Source organism: Pseudopipra pipra, chromosome 1 (genome assembly GCF_036250125.1).
Source record: "Pseudopipra pipra isolate bDixPip1 chromosome 1, bDixPip1.hap1, whole genome shotgun sequence".
Classification (NCBI taxonomy): Eukaryota; Metazoa; Chordata; class Aves; order Passeriformes; family Pipridae; genus Pseudopipra; species Pseudopipra pipra.
The window spans coordinates 114,347,803-114,366,202 of record NC_087549.1 but is presented as its reverse complement, the minus strand read 5'-3'; the positions used below and the strand labels follow the sequence as shown (position 1 = coordinate 114,366,202).

Sequence of the window (18,400 nt, the reverse complement as noted above, 5' to 3'; positions counted from 1 at the left end):
AGCATATTATCCTACTGCAGCATGCTCCCTCACTCAGCCTCGTGCAGGCAGCTGCCATCCTCCCAGTTTTTATTTCCCAATGCTTGTCACCTTTATGGGTTTAGTGTTTGCTGCAGGCTTAACAGCAGTCTTGCTGTACCCAGGCTGGGATACCCTACTGTTTGCTGATCTCTAAGAACTGGTGTTGCTCTCTGAATTAAACATGATCCTTCTCAAAGTTTCATTTTTTCCCTTTCAACCCGCCTCCTCATTCTTTACCTCCTTTCATTTAACTCTTTGTAGTCACTGAGGGTAATATCTGAAAGTAGAGTTGTAAGTATACACTAATGCTCTCTTATTTGCTAGCTGTATATTTTTTCACACATTTAAGTAGTTTCAAAATGGTAAAAACCAAAAATCCCATTGGACAAGGTGTGAGTAGAATTGTTAATGTAGCATATAGGGTAAATGGGTACCCTGATAAGTGCAGTCTGAATTAAACAGTCAGGCATCATGAAGCATGAATTATATTATAATACTGTACATCTTCAGTGCTCAGAACATGCATTCTGTGTACCGTATGAAGAAAATAATAGTTTACAAGCAAATTAAGAGAATGTTGCCACCAGCAATGTATTCTTTTTCTGTGGTTGATATTACCAGCTTTCAAAGGATCAAAGTGCCAAAAAAAATCTTGCTTACACCCTCCAGATCCATCAGCTGTGCATGTAGAGTCACCATTCATTTTTCTGTCAGAAATAACCAGCTTCTAATTTTAGATCCACAAAGCCTGTACAGTTGTGGAAGAATGAACTGTGCTTTCTTATTCCTTGCACATACTTTGTTGAATGACCGATCACATTACAGCTCAAAAATCTTTAATCCTGATGGAAACATATGACAAAGAAAGAATAGATTTGGCTTTTTGAGATTCTCTCATTTCAGTGTTCGCAATACTAATATTTAGTGGAATTAACCAGCTGCTGCTAAGCTAAGCATGAGTCATGCTGTCTCTTTTTCACACATATGTGTGGATAAAGAACTGTAGTGAGTGTGGTTCATGGAGAAAATAAATCTCAGTGATGGTCTTCTGACATAGATGTCTTCTTTGCCATCTGCTTACTTCCAAGTTCCACGAGTTTCTTGAGGTATATGGGAAGCCATATGGAAACTATATACATCTACAGGAACTGTGATCCAAATGGAGCTGCATTACAACAGAGTCCCTCAGCTAAGCATGTCTTTAGACCAGAATTTTCATCCTGGGTGGTCTTAAGCTGAGTAGATATAAAATGTTTAACTTTTCTTTAAATCTCATAATTCTTTCTGAAGCTCTTTTCCACCTCCCAACATGGTGCCACTCACTCCATCACATCCAGAGCACACTACTTTATAGAATAACTAGGTAAAGTATCTGGGCGACCCAGGGAGAGACACAGATTTCAGTGGGCTCAGTGTGTCTGGGTATGGAAGCTACTGAACAGCAGTGTTCAGAAGGATTTCTGCTAAACAACCAACAGTGAATATTCGTGACAAGGAATTCAACTCTTGCATTATCCAAACCCAATGATGTAAGTATCAACAGTGACATTGTGCCTTAGGACTATGTAATCTTTATTTATCCTGTGAGATCAGAGAATTAGGATTATGTAGTTCACAAAGAAAACAAATACGAGTAAACTTGATTGAACTAATGTCAGTTATCACAAAAAATAATGTTTCCTCCTTCATTATAGAAACTAAACTAAAGCAGCTTCTCAGTGCTAGGCTTCCCATGATAAAAACAGATGCAGCAGGGCAGACACTCCCAAATTCATGTGGTCTCAGAGGGGACTCCCTCTGCTGCATGTGAGGGATACTAAAGACCAATTGTGTGTCTCTGAGAACTAAGCCATAGTTTTTTTTATAGCTTGGTAAAGATTTTTAGAGAAGCCTCAATGGATCCTTAAGTGAGACCCTGGAGACTTGAGAATCAGTTCCAAGCCCCAGTAACATGTTTAATTGTTGACCCAATTACTCTTTCTTGAAATGATGAGGGTATATTTATAGTCATAAAGATAAAGAAGGTAAATATGTTTGGACATTCCACCGAAGGGCACAATATGTGTAATACAGACCACTGCTGCTGTGTGGTCAAGGGCCACAGTTGTTAAGCAGAAATACTCTGTAGGAATGAGCCTTGGGTAACTTTTACTAGGATCAGATTCTTTACCACAAATACTGTATGCCATTGGTGGAACTAATTTGGCCCAAAACATATTTTTTTAATTATAGAACTCTGAAGGATTTATACAAAAAATTGAACCACCATTAGAGCAGACACTTAGACAAGCAGAATGTTATGTACAGGGGAGAAGTCACTTTCCTACAGTTCTTCAGGAGGGAGTCTGGCAAGCAACTAGATGTCTTTGGTCTCCAGAACTTTAAATCACTTGCTATTTGGTTGAATTCAGTTAAAATTCCTGCAAAAAATTAAACTGGGAGAGTGTGGGGACGTGTGAGTGTCTGGAAAGCAGAGTTTGGCCAGAGCCACCAGTGACACTCAAGTCAGCAGTGCAGTTTTCCCTAGAGATTGTCTAGCAGTGAAGGAAGCTACATGAAGTAGTCTGGCAAGTAAGATCAGGATCTGCCTCAAGAGGAAAAAAATAACAATAGAGTAAGAAACTGCACAAGTACTGAGAGCAGTGTTTTCAGAGTCAGCAAAGACATCAGTTAATTCCCAGACAGTTTCAATTGCTGTGCTGCAGAAGTCAGTGCCAAAGGATTTTGCAAAAAGTGCACTGGTGTGAATTAAAAAGCAGTTGAATAATTTGATATTTGTGTATTAAAACTTGTTTGGGTTTGTGTGTGAGATAAGAGAATGGCAGACAATGGCATCTTATGAGTCTGAGCATTGATCTTCTGCTAGGTTCAACTCAGAGGAAGTCCAAATTGAATGAGGGCACTTCATTATTTAAATTAACACTTTTAATTAAAATCTATGTATATTTGTCCGAGTGAAGCTAGCCTGCATAGATGTTTAAAACCCTTACAGGTCTTTGCAGAACTGTAAGAATGAGTGCTTCAGGTTACTGTTAAATATTGACACATTTAGAACAATGCTACACAACAGATGTCTTCCCAACATGTGACGGCAACATTACAAAGCAGAATGAATGGAGCGGAAGCAGCCCTGGAACACCCTGCTGTAACATTCTCATTAGCTCTTAATCTGTAAGGCAGGAGAATAACCCAACTTTACTGAGTACAATAGGATAGTTGGCCTAATGTATTTTGGTGGGTTAGCCTTCATAAAAAACACTATTGAATTCAATACTCTTTCTGAAGGACAGTTTAAAAATCTGAATTAAAACATGGCCTGATACAGGCACACAGACACTGGAGACACTCCCATCACTTTGCTCAAGTTATGGAAAACACTGTGAAATCTGGCAAAATATTGTAATGGTTTTCAACACCATATGCTGCTCATATTGCAAGTATAAATTCTATGTCATGTATGATCCTCGCTGATTTTTTATTTTTTTTCTACTTGAAAGAAGACTTCAGGACTTAGCTGTGAGATTCTTAAATATGCTGTTGTCATTCCCTAAGGCCTTTCTCTAGCATCGCTGCAGTCTGCACCCCACCTTGCAATTTCATAGTGCATGTTTGTGACAGGCATATCAAACCATCCAGTTAGTTTAGAATTGGGGTGAGAGAGTGCTTTAAATGTAAATTTTACTACAAACAGCGAAATAAAATCTAGCAAGCACTTCCTAGCTCTGCCAGGAAGCAAAGCTATATTTAACTCATTTTAAAATTCATCTAATACATTCTGGGCTGATTCAGATCTTTGGTGTGTCTTTGAAGATAACATGTAGTGGAAGTGTCATACAGTCATTTGGGGGATTGGGCACATTCTGAGATTCTTGTCAGTGAAGACATGTAGTTAGGACTGGATTGTAGAAAGAACGGTACATATAGATCTGAGGACTTAATATTGATTCTTTATTTGAAAATCTGAACAATCGCTGTTGTATTCAGTTCAAGAGCTTTTTAAGAAGTGCTGTATATAAAAAGATTAGTGTCATGCCAATGACAAAATTCACATGCATACATGAATTTTAAAAAGGATTGTCAGGTAGTGCTTGGGAGAGAGTATTTCAGAGAAGCTAATACAAAGTGTTATATGATAATTTGCAGAAGTTTCAAAATGCATAGAAAGGATCCCTGGATATTAAGAACAAGCTGTAAGAATTTAGCTAAAATATCTGTGTACAAAAGGAGAAACTCCAGATAGATCTTCCTCCTTTGTTTCTCCTGACTTAAACTTCACCTTCCTGAAGCTTTGTATCCCTGTTAATTCAAATGCTGTTACTGATAGAATTAAATATAGACTGGAATAAACCTCTCAAATTTCATGCTTCATATTTTGTAGGTGTCATTAGGTAAGTTCAATTAGACTCCAAAAAATTGTTTAGACATGACTGCTGTCATGTCTCCGCTGGGTTTTTTGTAAGTACAAATAGTAGTCTCTTAGTTTTAGAGAACCTGTGAACAATCTAACTCCATCAGTAAGATGTTTACTATTGCCTATATTCAGATATGACCTGGCTTTGAAGTTCAAGATTATGGTTTTTAGTAGCTGTAAGTCCTGCCATTGCCTAAAATCCTTAATTAAAAGAAATAACATGCTGTACGCTAACTGAAAAACTCAGAAATGGAAATGGAAACAGTATCATGCTTCTAACATGTGGTTTAATGCATCTTGATTGTGGTTTTCTATTGTTCATGTGCTTTTGATTTGTTCTAGTACATGACTGCTGCTGCACCTATGCAAGGGACCTACATTCCCCAGTATACTCCTGTGCCTCCAACAGCTGTCCCTATTGAAGTAAGTTTATCTCCATCCATGAAAGTAGAGTGAAGGGGTAGCAGAACTCCTGTGTATTATTCCTTCTTGCACCTATGGTTTGAAAGGGGCCTAAAGTTTCTTTATGGAGGTGGCTGGAAGCTCCCAGCTTTTAAAATTAGGACTGTACATTTCTTCCTCTTTTCTTTTCTTTCTTTTCTTTTCCTTTCCTTCTCTTTTCTAGCCCCTCTTTTTATTTTTTTTTTTTTTGATTATTTGCAAGGGCTCTTGTTTTGCATTTGTTTTGTTGTACAGCAGGACGTGGAGTAAAACATCAGTGATTATGACTATTTTTTCCCCATGTACTTGGGAGGGAGATGGGAAGAGACAGGAAAACAAACCCAGCAGGCAAACCACGAAACCAAAAGAGATTTCAAGAAGAGAAGATTGCAAGAGGGTTTGATGCGGTCCTTAGCAAGCATAGGTAATTGCTGAAACATTTAGCCACCAGAAAAAGTGATTGAGCAATGGAAACCTTCCTCTTGTATATACAGACGTGGAGGATGCTGCACTGACTGAGTGCTTTTCATCCTTGAGGAAGGATTCGCTCCCTCCCTCCTTGGGGCTGAGTCATGCTGATGACAGTCTAATGAGTAAGTATTTACTCAACCCTGTAGACCACAAGCTGCCGGGAGAGCGTCAGCTTGGCCTCCACTTCTGTGAATCTTCATAAGGGCAACTGAGCACAGCAAGAGGAGGGAACCTTGGCATCCTCTTCCCTGTGTGCTTCTCTTTGGCACTACCCTCTTTTATTAACAACTTCTGCCCTACTCTGGGGTAAGGCAAGGAGTGCCAGGGTCTCTGTGCTTCTGTCTTCGAGTGTGTGAACTCTGGATTTTGTGCTATTACTACTCTGTGCTGTGAGGATACTGAGTTAGTGGTACTGCTGACATGGTTCCACCAACAGTCAAGTGGGCTTATCCTGTTTTCTCCTAGTTCTTTGCAATTATTCTCAAATAATGTCCCACAGGAAAGGCTACTACTGTTGTGTCATACTGATCTGATCATGTTTCAGTCTTTTTTACCTCAATATAATTTTGCCCTAAGCCTCTTTTGTTTATAAATGCACCATGGGCACCTCTTTTCAAATGATATTCTTAAGTATTAAACTGGGCAGATACAAATATGAATTAAAAGGAGATGGTGGGATGGAGAGTGGTTCATACAACAGTATTGGCTGCACACCATGCTGACCTATGCAAATGAGAGTTTAAATTAATTCTTCCTGAGCTCTCCTCCCCATCACCTGCTGGTATATTCGTGCCTTCTAAAGTAACATGGTGTGGTAACTATCTACTGTAACAATCCAAATATTATCTGAATATATACCCTGTTTTGCACTGAGCCAGTGATGATGATTATTGTTAATGTTTATCTGTATTCATGTAGCATCATGAACCAGGACCCTACCATGCTGGATGCTGCTCAAGCAGAGACCAAAAAATACAATCTCTGCGCCAGAGAGCTTACAATCTCAAGATGAGATGGACACAAACAGAAGGATAAAGACAAGGAAGTAGACAGAAAAAGATAATACTGACAGTCTGTTAAGCAGTAGATATGAAGAATTTCTGAAAAATGAAACTGATATTTCAACAGATGTTTTAAAATAAACTACCTGTTGTTTACACAGGACTCAAATAAAAACAAAGCAAGTGCTTTGTGCTCCCTCTTCTGGCTCTGCTGTGTGCAATAGAGTAATAAAGCATGTTCCCTGAAGAGACCTGCTATTCGTGTGACCAACACACCAAGCATGAGAGTAAAAGAGAAAATGTAGCTTACTTTGAAAGGGTACAAAAAAACTTAAACCAAGTATTATACAGACTGTCTAAACAGGATAAGAAATTATGCATAATGTTAAGTTCATACATATAATCCTTTGTGTGTTTACTTAGTTACCTTTTGCAAACATATAAATAAAACAAAACTTCATTGGAGCTTTGACTGAACAGATAAATGTCTTTAGCGTAAAGCAAATTTATTTTGAAGGGACCATGCATAAAAGCAATGCGGAGAGAAGGGCAGTATTTTTCTAAGGTGGCTGAATTTCTGTTGGATGTGTAGGAAAGTGGAGAGCAGGAGGCCTAGATTCTTCCTTTATTGCATTTGAAGTCAAACAAAATAAATGTGAACTAACTGTGAATTGAGGTAGGTAGGTGAAAACTGGAAGAGCCATACATATGTTGTGAAAAAGACAAGAAGTAAAACCCAGAATCTACCAAAGTCAGAAGTTTTGCCTCTGGCTTTGAATGGACAGGGAACTGCCCTCAAAGGTGGAGGTGTTTTCCACTGCAGCCTGTGAGAGCAAAGTACTACTGGTATGCTGAGAAAGCTTTTTGTTACTGAATTAGTTCTCTAAAACTAATGATGGAGTTTGTTGTGTTAGCATGCGGTTCTGCAACCTCAAACTCTCTCATTCTCTAGAGGAATACAGGAATGGTGAGCTGACGCTGAGCTGTTTTGCATAATTTACTGCAGTGAGTACAATTACTAAGTTTTTCATGTCCTCATTTGATTCCCTAGGGTGTTGTTGCTGATACTTCTCCACAGACAGTAGCATCTTCATCACAGGAAGCCAGTGGTCAACAGCAACAGATGACAGTGGAAACATCCAGTGAACATGCGCCTGCATATTCTTACCAACAGTCTAAGTAAGTACACATACACTTTGTAGCCAAAAGGTTTTGATTCTTGATTACAGCAGGCCAAATTCGACTCCCTGTTTCAGCAATTCTGAATAGCTTCGTTAAGTTCAGACGAATTCTGGATGTATAGCGGTGTAATTAGCAAAAGGTTTTGGCTGATGGCCTCACCTTGGCAAAATGTGCTTGAGTTCCTGCCTACAATGATATGCTCTCTGACTATCTGCTGCTTTTCTGGACTCAGAAGGATCTCAACAACTGCGTTAACAATCATCACACTGGGCTAAAGCGGCATCTGGCATCAGAGGTTAAAAAGGGCTTAAATTTGCAATGGTGAAAATATTGGCACAGAACACATTGGCACATGTAAAGCTTTCTTTCTGAAAGCGTAGTTAATGAAGCAGTATAAATTACCTCAGGTTGGTATTTGTGATTGTGCAAAATTGGTGCCTTGCAGACATTGAGTGGGCAGGAACTGGAAATGGAAGAAGAATGGGTAGGAAAGAGGTGGGGAGAAGCACTGCTTAGTCTGTCTCCATTTCTCTGCTCCTTTTATTTACTTCCCACGGAATACCTTGGAAAGTTCAAAATTTATACACTGACAGCTGGATTTAGAACTCTTAAAGAGTCCCTTCATCTTCAGAATAATCCTCAAACACAGTTTTTCTTTGCTAGAGTAAAACCAGTCCTCACGAAGGGAAGGTTACTTAGTGACAGGATACTCACGGGGACTGATCAGTGTTGGACAGATTCTAGGAAGAGGCACAAATCGAGTCCTTTATTAATACATGTATATTGAACACCAGCATCAGTGTGAAAAGAGAATTACATGTTTTATCTTGGGCAAGAAAGACAAATAGCCAGACAAGAAATATGTTAGATATGTCAGTCAGTGCATCATGACTTGGTACTTATAGAGGCATCAGATATGAGCTGGTATAGGAAAGATTAGAATTATACCATTCTGTCAGTTACTTTACTTCAATTTTGAGCTCTGGAAGTGCAAGATACATTTATTTGTCTACCATATGAGTAGCAAATGGTTTCAGATCACACACACTCCCTTTTTGACCACCATAAAACAGAAGACTGCTATTTCTTTTGTTATGCCCATATCTGTCTGTATGTACATATTACAAAAGCAATCAAATCACAAGCTTTTTGTTGGTGTACCTAATTGGAGACACACTCCGCCCATGTGTATCTTTCTAGCCAACAGTCTCTCTAGCACCTGTAGATAAATGATTGCAAAATACTTATAGAATACAATGAGCAAAGAGAGAAATATATGTTTGTGTCATCCTATTGGCTTGCTTTGATGACTATGTTCCGTAGCGTTTGGATCTGGCCATTCCTGTGTCTCTGTTCCCTTTTGCTTAAGCCTTAAAGCAGAAGGACTTAGTTTTAGAAGGCCTCATAAGGTAGCTGTAAGCAGCAGATTCTGGCATTTTTCCGCATAAGAGGAAACTGCATCGCAATTCTTTATTGACATGGGTGCTGTGTTTCTTGCCAGTGTGGTGAATTTCCTGAGAATGAGTTCCCTCATCTTTCCTTGTCATCTACAGCCTTTTTGCAATGATGGATATACTTCTAATCGCACTTGCATTTATATTCAGGGAAATGTCTTCCTTTTTTAATTACACAGTCAGCTCCACTACAGATTTTTTTTATTATACTTATTTCGGTATTTTTTTTATGAAATGGGCTCTCTATTTATGTCTGCCAGTCGCAGGCATAAATGCAGTGTGGGAAGCTGTAGAAACAAGCAAAATACACACAAAATACACAAGATAACTTCTGACAAAAATATTTCAGTAACCTGTAATATAAAACCAAGTGAAGTTGTTTTATAATTAAAATATAATTTTGTCACTTAGCTTTTTGAAGGGCACATTTATTAATAACAAACATCATGCCCAATGTACAACAGCACTTATCAAAGCAAGATAAGAGAAGATAATTAGCATGACTGGACAATGATTTTGTTAGATAAAGGCAAAGGAAAAGGCGGACAATATAAAATTATTTCATAGGAGCTGATCAGTCAGGAGAAAAGTTATAACAGCATATTTCCTTATATTTATTTTCTTTGCAACAATCATGAAATTGCAGGCAACGAAGGAGAGACAATGTACTAAGAATGAACTGGGTGGTATAAGGACTCTGTACTCTCTTTGTAAGTAGAAATAAACCACGAAACTTAAAATTTAAGTTCCACTTTTTTAATCAGCATACATGTTCTTTTATTTAATATGCTGAGTTCTGTACTTGAGGATCCCACCCAAAGATGTTCAGAAATGGTAACTTCATGTTGAAAACCTGGCTAACTACTGTGTAGGTAGAATAGGCCTTGATTTCTGAGCAGAGGAATCTATTTTATGAGGAAATCACCTTAATTGTTTTAGACCTTACTCCTTTTTTTTCCTTGTAAATATTTAATTTTGCACATAAAAGTGTGAAACCAATGAAATGGAGATCAATGGATATCCTTGCCCGAGAAAAGTATGCACTCTTACCTCCAAGCAAAAGTCTGCTGGACGACCTACTCTGATTGTAAATATGGAAAGAATTATGTTTTTCTGGAGCCTTTTGTGGGCAAAATCAGTGCCAGGTTAGATTAGAGAGCATGTGCTGTGACCCTTTGGTGACACCAGCCACTCTACCCAGAGCGGCAGAAAAACCTCAGAAGGTGAGCATCCAACTTGAATACTCCTACCGGAAATTATGCATAGAAAACCTGAAGAAAATAGTTAATTGTTGCATTCCACATAAATCTGTTGTTAACATTCAAAGTATTATTTTTCAGACATCATGCAAGGAAAAAATCCTTTGGTAAATTTAAAATTTAAAATTGTAGTTTTAGGTTTGCCATCCCAGACAAAAAGTTCTGTGGCAAATGTTAGATTATCAACATTCTTCACAATTTAACTCATAATTTAAAAACTAATTTTAAACTACAAGGGCAAATGTGTTAATGCATGCAAAAGGAAAGATACTGGATTTTCTTTTTTTGAGCTTTGATCAGAAAAGGATTTTTTCCATGTAAGTTTTGAGGACTGTAGGAAAAACAACAGCTGATCCTTACTGATAGCCTTAGACATGGAACAGCATTTATACGTAGGTTCTACATCTCCCCAAAGATCTCACAGTCTTGTTAAGATAAGTTTGATGTGACATATCTTTAAATGACATGAAACCTCAAAAACAGAAAATGAGAGTTATCTTCCGTAAGAAAAAGGTCTATAGTTTTGCTTATTCCCTGTGCTAAATTTAGAAAGATTTAACACTGTATGATCAAAAATTATATTTTTCTAATTCATATTATCTTGAATGTTTCTACTAAGTTAGCCATAACTGGCTCATTAAGCAGACTGCTCCACAGTCTAATTGTTCTTGCCATCGGAAAATGTGTTCTTTCTAGCAAATTGGATGTATCCTTTTATTGTAATTTTATCCTTCATTTCATTATTAGTATCCAAAATAAATAGCAGCACTAATTATTATGAAAATATTCACCCTCTTATTGAATTACTTTTGAAAGATTTACATGTATTCATTTCATTTCAGTATAGTTAGTCTGCCTATTAAGCATAGCATTAACAAGAATAAATTCATCTGCTTAGAATGTGTTAATGTCCCCAAAGCAGGAATTCCCTATTTTTGCCTGACTATTTTCAGCTTATTGGTGGTATCATATTTAAACAGCTGTGAAGTTAGTTTAGCTTGGATTATTTTTAAAGTGAATTGGGTGGAAAAAAAGGAGAGAAGCCTATTTCAAAGTTATTTTGACTTAATGACCACTTTAATTCAATTGTTTTTACAGACAATAAACAGGACTGAAGAATGTCGGTCTGAAATCTTTGCCTTGAATGGAGAAACTTCACTGAACAAGAAGTTGGCTTCCAGTTTGCACAGGCGTCAAATGAATGCTTTTTTTTTCTACCTTTCCCAATGAAAACAAAACAGTGTTTTTATGTGCTGTGCAAATGGTTCTGTCATGTAGTCTGACAATTTTATTTTTGCTATATTTTTTTTTTCAACTAAAGGAAAAAGCCCAGAGGAAAAATGCTGGGTTGACATTTCATCTGGACGAACATTTGAATTCAGAATTTACCTGGAGGTGTAGCTAGATTTTTTTTTTTTTAAAACAGAAAAACTGATGATGTCAAGAGGGAGCAAGTTGCGATGAAAACCAATTGTCTTCCTCAAAAATTAAGCTACTCTTTTTCTCTCATTTTCTTTTTCTTCTTGTTTTAAATCTAGAGTGTTTTTTGGTTTTTTGTTTTTTGGGTTTTTTTAAAGAAATGTTTAGGTAAGGTTTATCTTGAATCTTAATTGCCTTAATTTTAAGGACGTCAAAGGCTCTCAAGGCAAGCTGTCAACGTCTTGTTAGAAAACCCGAGAATGAATTGAAACTGCTCACACCGGTGCTGGTGCAGAAGTTTAATAGACTGAGTTTTTGGGGTGAACAAAAAATAAACTGTACAGTTTAAAAGAAAATGATTTTCTTCTTTTGAAGAAAACTTGATGATAAAGGAACTGTGGCAACTGAAAGGATTGGAAAAATGCTGGGACTTTTATGAACTTTGTCTTAATTGTTGACAGAAAAAAAAATTCTAGAAGGCTAAAGCATTTTACAGTAAAGTTATTGAATTGAGAAAAAAACTTGCTGCATTATAGAGAATGCAGGGTTTTTTTCTTGCAGAATGCAGATTTTTTTATTTACAAAGCGTGATCGCTAGCAAAAGCATTAGTGCTTTTTATCTGCAGTCTTTTTTATGAGCTTTAAGAAGTTTTTAGTCTGCTTTGCTTGTCACATTGCAAAAACCTAGCTTAAGAGCATTAAAAAAAACTTAAGTAGATAGGAGCTTATGGTCAAAAAAAGTGCAAAAAAAGCAATAGATAGAAGAAATTGTTGACAATTTCTGTAGTCTTTCCTAGTTGTGAACAAATGCAGCCTATGGATGGCCTATTTTATACCAAAGATGAAGTGACACCCTAACGCAGTCCAGAAGATAGAGGGTTTTTTCTTTTTTTATCTTTATTTGACCTACATGGCCGGACCAGTTCTTACTTTCTTGTTTGTTTAAACTATCTTCCACTGGTGTTTTACATACTGCATATGTTTATAGTGGAAATTTCAGAGTAGTTGGTATTAGAAGCTTTTTGATGATGTGCTTTGGAGACTATCCCAAAGCAAGGGGATTGGGTTACCAACTAATCTGTCCAGGCGGGCTTTAATTTTGATGAGGTTTTATCTTTAATTGCCTGATCTTTGGTATTTCTACTGAAACAACAGTCTTCCTTCTGAATTCCGACATACCGCAGATTCATTTCTTCACCTCAGTCTTTGTCATCGTCCAGCATGCATAGCCACCTTAATTCTGCATTTATTTTTCAGTGTTGCATTTGAGTTGCCAGGTAGATGCAGGAGAAAGCGAATTTGATCTTTCTTCTCATTTTAGCTCTCCCATACAAGCAGACATTTTGAAAACGACGTAGTATTGTCATGCAGGCAAGAGTTGAAATTTATTCTTCTCTGCTGTGATTTCTGTTGTCTTAATATGTTGGCTGACAATCACTAATTAGTATGATTAGGCCTAAAAACAAAAAAAAGACACTAAATTTAATCCACCAAAACCTGTTTTACAAATGACTGTTATTTTCCGTAGAGTAATCTTGATTATGGTCCTTAGTTTCTCCAAACAAACAAATGGAAAAGGTGAGAAGCAAGTCAAAAGATGATTTTTTTCCTTAAGGAGACAGAAGAGAAGCAGCATTTCAGTATATACATACATGCACACATATCTATGTGTCAAAATTAAACCAAACATTTTTAAACTTTCCTCCATCCAGAAGAGAGGGGAGGGTTCATCACATTTCTTGTGGTGGATTAGACACAGGGTATCCATTAAAAATTATGAAATTAAAACATATGTATTGGATCAATCTGATTCAGCTGCCCAATCCTAAAAAGAGGTCTGTGTTTCCCTAACCTGAATTTTTTGGGGAAAAGAACACAATTATTTTTTTAAATTGATAAAAGAAGATCGTATTTTTTAACATAGTAGGAGGGGGGAGGGGGTTTCCCAAATAAATGCTGCTAGATATGCAACATAGAAAAGAGAGAAATGGGAGTTCAGCATAGGAAGAGGGCCTGATTTTCAGAAGTAGTAAAGCTGCTTTCTCCAGAATACTAGTTGATATTCAGCACTTCTGAAAACCAGATGATGCCAAAGTAAAACAACAACATCATCCACAACATGTTTTCAATTCAGAAAAAAAAAACAACTCTCTTTCTGTTTCATATGCTGTCTCATTACTTGTTGCTTTTTGAGAGTGGCACTTGAATTTTGTCCTTGGATAAAGGTTCCCTCTTTCTTTGGAGGGCATAGGAGGGAAAAAATCGATCTAGCCTTATTTTCTTCCTTTCTACACGTACTCTCTTTCTGTCTCTCTCCAAGTTATTTGTACAAGTGGAGATAATCCCCGGCACAAGTCAGTTATATATGAAATAAACACATTTATTTCTGTGTTAGTTCTAATGTGACACAAAAAAGTCTCATTTACTATCAACAATGAGGCTACAAGGTAGCTACCATGTGGCTGATGAATATGCTGAGGTACCTTCTTGTTTCTATTCAGAACTCTGCTGCTTTATTTATACATTCAGAAACATTTATCTTATTTTTTTCAGTGAAGTTAAACAATCTCAGTGTTTTTTATTAAGCCAGACAGGCAACATGATATCATAGTGCCTGTCACTTTTAAAGTGTTTCAAGTGCATTCTGTATTAGAATTGTTCCCCTTTTTTTCCATGCTGTAATGTTCAATGGTGTTTGAAATGAAAAGAAACAAGCAAAGAAGCAGAGGAAGAAGAAGAGGAAAGAAAATGGATCCCTTAAATGCAATTCATCTTGTTACTGATCCCAAAAAAAAACAGTGAACTGGTCTGAAAGTCTATGAATTGTAAACACTGTGAGCCTTGAGTATAAACAGTCATAGATCATAAGGTAAGAAAAAAGCTTAATTAGAACATAAAAAATGCTCAGAAGGTGGTAACTTATTTCTAAAAGTTAAAAATGAGATAAAAGTGAACAGTGAAATAGCAACATGCTGCATGGATCTTGTCATAGGAGAGGAATATTTGGTGGCCTCTGAAATCTAGAACTGGTTTTCTTTATGTTCTGGCTAATATGATTTTTTTCAAGGTTTATTGTTATTATCTGGTAAAGGTTCTGTTTTTCTTTTTTTCTTTTTTTTTTTTAAGACCTGAGTTTGTAAAGTCACTATCTATGTCTGTCTTGCCAACTTAGCTTTAAATATCAGGAGAGTTCCTGAAAGATTGCAGAAACAACTCTAGATGTCTAAAGCAATGGTGCCTGGCCCAGAGGTCTAGAAGTAACATCAATCCATAAGCTGAACTGCATATGTACTTTCCATCACACCTCAATTCTTGTAAATAATCAAATCTGGATGTTTGGGTTTGGTAATTTTGTTTTTACCTTATAAGTTAAACACAGAAGGGGTGTCAGAAAATTATGAATTATGGCTAGAAATTTCTGAATACCTGGGCTTGTCATTGAACATTGAGAAAAAAAAAAAAAGACATTGGAACTGAAGAGAATATTATACTCGCAGGTGCTGACCCAAGTGTAGATCAGGGCACTGAAAAATCTTACTGTTCCCACTGAGATTGCAGAGGGACTCTTCTTCCTATCTGGCTCTACTGCTGGTTTTGTAAGCACTTTTCACCTGTGACAGTCAGGCCTCAAATTGTGAATGTCCTCTTATTGCCTTCCAGTGAAACAGACTCTTGAAATGTCCTTAGCCTGTGCTAACCTGTATAGTTCTGTTTACCAAGAGACTGCCTTGGTTGTGTTGGTCAAGAAATCCACTGTAATGCAGAATGAGGCATATTTGAGAGCAACTGCATCACATTGTATCATCTTCTGCTATGGATGCATGCCCAAATGTGGAAGATAAAGGCTGGTCATTAGAGAAGTGAGGGCTTAAACTTTCAGTGGGCAATTGGGCTGTAGCATTCGAATGGATTTTTACACAAGTAAAAATCAAATGAAGGGTATTATTTATGTATGTATGTGTACCAAAACTCAGCAAATTTGAGGAAGCCTGCATTGTAATAAAGTTTATTTTTAATATGTCATAGTATTTGGATCTATATTATGTTGTTTATGGTACTGAAGGATGGGACTGATACTAAGTGTTTAACAAATTGCCACGCTTCATGATTTTAAGCTTGATGGTGCTCCTCATGCCACTTCATTTTAATGCTGAGGTTGACATGAGCAAAACAGGTTTAGGCAGACTTGCTTAACTCCACCTATAACAGAGTCATGCTAAAGAGTGATAATGTGCTTAAAGTAATGAATCAATCCATTTTTAGTGATGAGACCAAATGTGGTAGTTGAAGATAGTAATGTTTGATACACGCATGGTCAACATTTCCTTTCAAAATTTTATTTAACATGAAATTGGTCTGGATATAAACGAAGTGCCCTAGGGTAAGGGATTTTCCTGGTCTTTCTCGGTAGCCCACATGAACTAAGAAAACAGTCACGGTGTGATGGAAATGCAAAACAGAAAACAACAAAAATGCTGAAGTTTGATGCATTAGTCTATTCTGTTTAATGACAATTGACTCTAGTAACAAAGACTCCTTTCATTTCTAATACGCATACACTCAGTCATGCACACACACTTTCTCAGAAGGAGGGCTGAGTGAGCAGCAGACTTCTCCCCTTCAGTGGAGCAAATTTCTAGAATCTCAGAAGCAGCAAAGATGCAGTGTAAGGAGAGTTATTTTCTTCTCAAAAAGAGCACCAACTTTTTCTATATTGCTCCTGTCCCCCAGATAGGCTAGAGCGCTGTATGTACTCCAGAGATTTATTCACCTTTGTGCCTCAAAGCAGGCAGAAGAGACCCTTTCTTCTCCCCTTTATTAACATGCTCTTTGTTAATATTGAACAGAAAATTATGAGAGTAAAGCTGTAAAAGAAATGAATCCCAGTGTTGGTTCAGCTTTCCATGATAAGAAAAAATTCTTGTGTTTATTTCAGTTGTTCAGTTCAGTTGTTAATTCCCCAACAGTGACAGCTGAGTTCCTTTACCTTAATAAAAATGCATAATGAAGTGAAAAATGTCAGCCTTTGACAAGTTCACAAATCCATTTTTCCTTGCAGGTTGAAAGCCTGCAAGGTGTAAGCACCTTCCAAGATCTGGATCTGTTGTCCTTAAGAGAGTATCTGCCCAACATTAATTTTTCTGCCTTTAAGTGTCTTTCTCTTGGATAATAATTTTATGAATTTGGTGAAATTTACAGTCAGTTATATTTTTAAAAGCCCAAAAATACAGCCTAGAGAAGAGAACATGATGTTTATGTAATTAAAGTATTATTAAATATGCTGTATTACAGAGTGGAAGAAAATTCTACTATCTTTTAGAGGCAAAACAATTTTATGTAAAACCAGGAAGTGAACAGAATTAATTTAGGAATTTTTAGTTGTTCTGCTTTTTAAAGGAGAATGAACAGATTCTATCTGTATGAAAAATCAAAGCAGCTTTGAAAGCAGATGAACTTCCTATCAAGAAAACATGCATCACAAAAATGGGGCAGAGGTTCTTTAAAGCCCTTACAGACCTCACTGTAGCCAAAATGTAGAACACAGAACCTCTGCGATACATTAAATTATGAATCTTATTTATATGGGCATCTGTGTGCTGATGTCTCAGAATGTCTTTGAAAGATCTGTACTGCTATGATTTTTTTTTTTTTTATGTTTTCCATTTGTAACACAATCCTAAATAGCTGCCATTTTCCCACTCCTGGGGCTTTCTGTAGATCAGTGGATGTTAGGTTTAAACTTCTGTTTTCTTTGATGAAGCTTTCAATAAAAAAATAAAGAAAGAAAAGAGCTGGGTGACTCTGTGTTCTTGTGACACCTTTCTGCAGAGGCTTCCCAAGGCTGTGGCTCTGTGCTGAGAACAGAGGGAGCAGAAAGGCTTTGCGGCAAAGTCCTCTGCCTCTGTATCTTCACCAAATGGAAGGAAAGAATCAGAGAGACAAGTAAGCTCTGTTGGCCCATCAGCAGCACAACCACCCATGTGCTTCGAGGTGAAATGCAGGAGAAAGTTTTTCTCACACCAAGACTGAATATTTAATGCTGATGGGTATGTGTTGTCCAGGCTCTCAGCAGTGCACCTGCTAAAAGAACATCGCCTCTGGTTCTGAGGCTTATTTTAAAGAGTGACTTCAGGACAAAATTTGCCACATGGAAGACAGAAAATCTTTATTTACGGAATAAGTACAGCCTAAGCAGTGGTAGTGCAAGCCATACTTCATCTTGAAAGGAAACTGGAAAGTAAATTGCCTCCTCAGCCATATCTCACAGGGAACAAGAAAGCTATTTGGCGCATTCCCCATGGCTGCTTCCCTCAGCGGCTCTCTTGTTGCCATGTGCATTTCTTCCCATGAAAACTGTTTCTCTGGCAAAGGCAAGGGTGGGATGAAAGGGTCCAGTAACTCTCCTCCACGACTAAGAGCTTTATTCACAGGTTGGAAATCACTGGGTGCTCCTTTTTTACCTACCAGGGAAGTGCCTGTCTCTTTCAGCCCTAAACATGTTTTGTGTGGTTGCCTGCACACTTTCCTTTTCCTTCTCTTTGCCCAGTGAAATATGCATTGGTGAGCTTTTGACTCCTGTTCAGCTCAATCAGGAAAGACCAAAAAAGTCTTTAGAAGATGGAGGAATGGGATGAGGAAGTAGGTGACAGGTTTTTTCAACTGCACCTATGCTGAAATGTCCATTGCTGCTGGCCTTGAGGATGGTGAGAAAAGGAGGAAGGTAGGAGGCTGAAGCTCCAG

General features: G+C 37.4%; 1 protein-coding gene across 8 annotated transcripts in view; it reads left to right on the top strand.

Moving 5' to 3' along the window:
* The window catches only part of RBMS3 (RNA binding motif single stranded interacting protein 3), a 767,181-nt gene extending 749,731 nt beyond the window's left edge, over positions 1-17,450 (top strand). For 4 of the 8 annotated variants that reach the window (XM_064672504.1, XM_064672524.1, XM_064672543.1 and 1 more), the window contains 2 exons: positions 4,775-4,855; positions 7,397-7,528. In XM_064672504.1, coding sequence (XP_064528574.1) covers positions 4,775-4,855; positions 7,397-7,528 — 213 coding nt within the window. Of the gene's footprint in view, positions 1-4,774; positions 4,856-7,396; positions 7,529-9,627; positions 9,692-11,338 lie in introns of those variants that run through there. The other 4 variants (XM_064672487.1, XM_064672475.1, XM_064672514.1 and 1 more) reach the window with 2 other exon arrangements.
* The last annotated feature ends 950 nt before the right edge of the window (positions 17,451-18,400 follow it).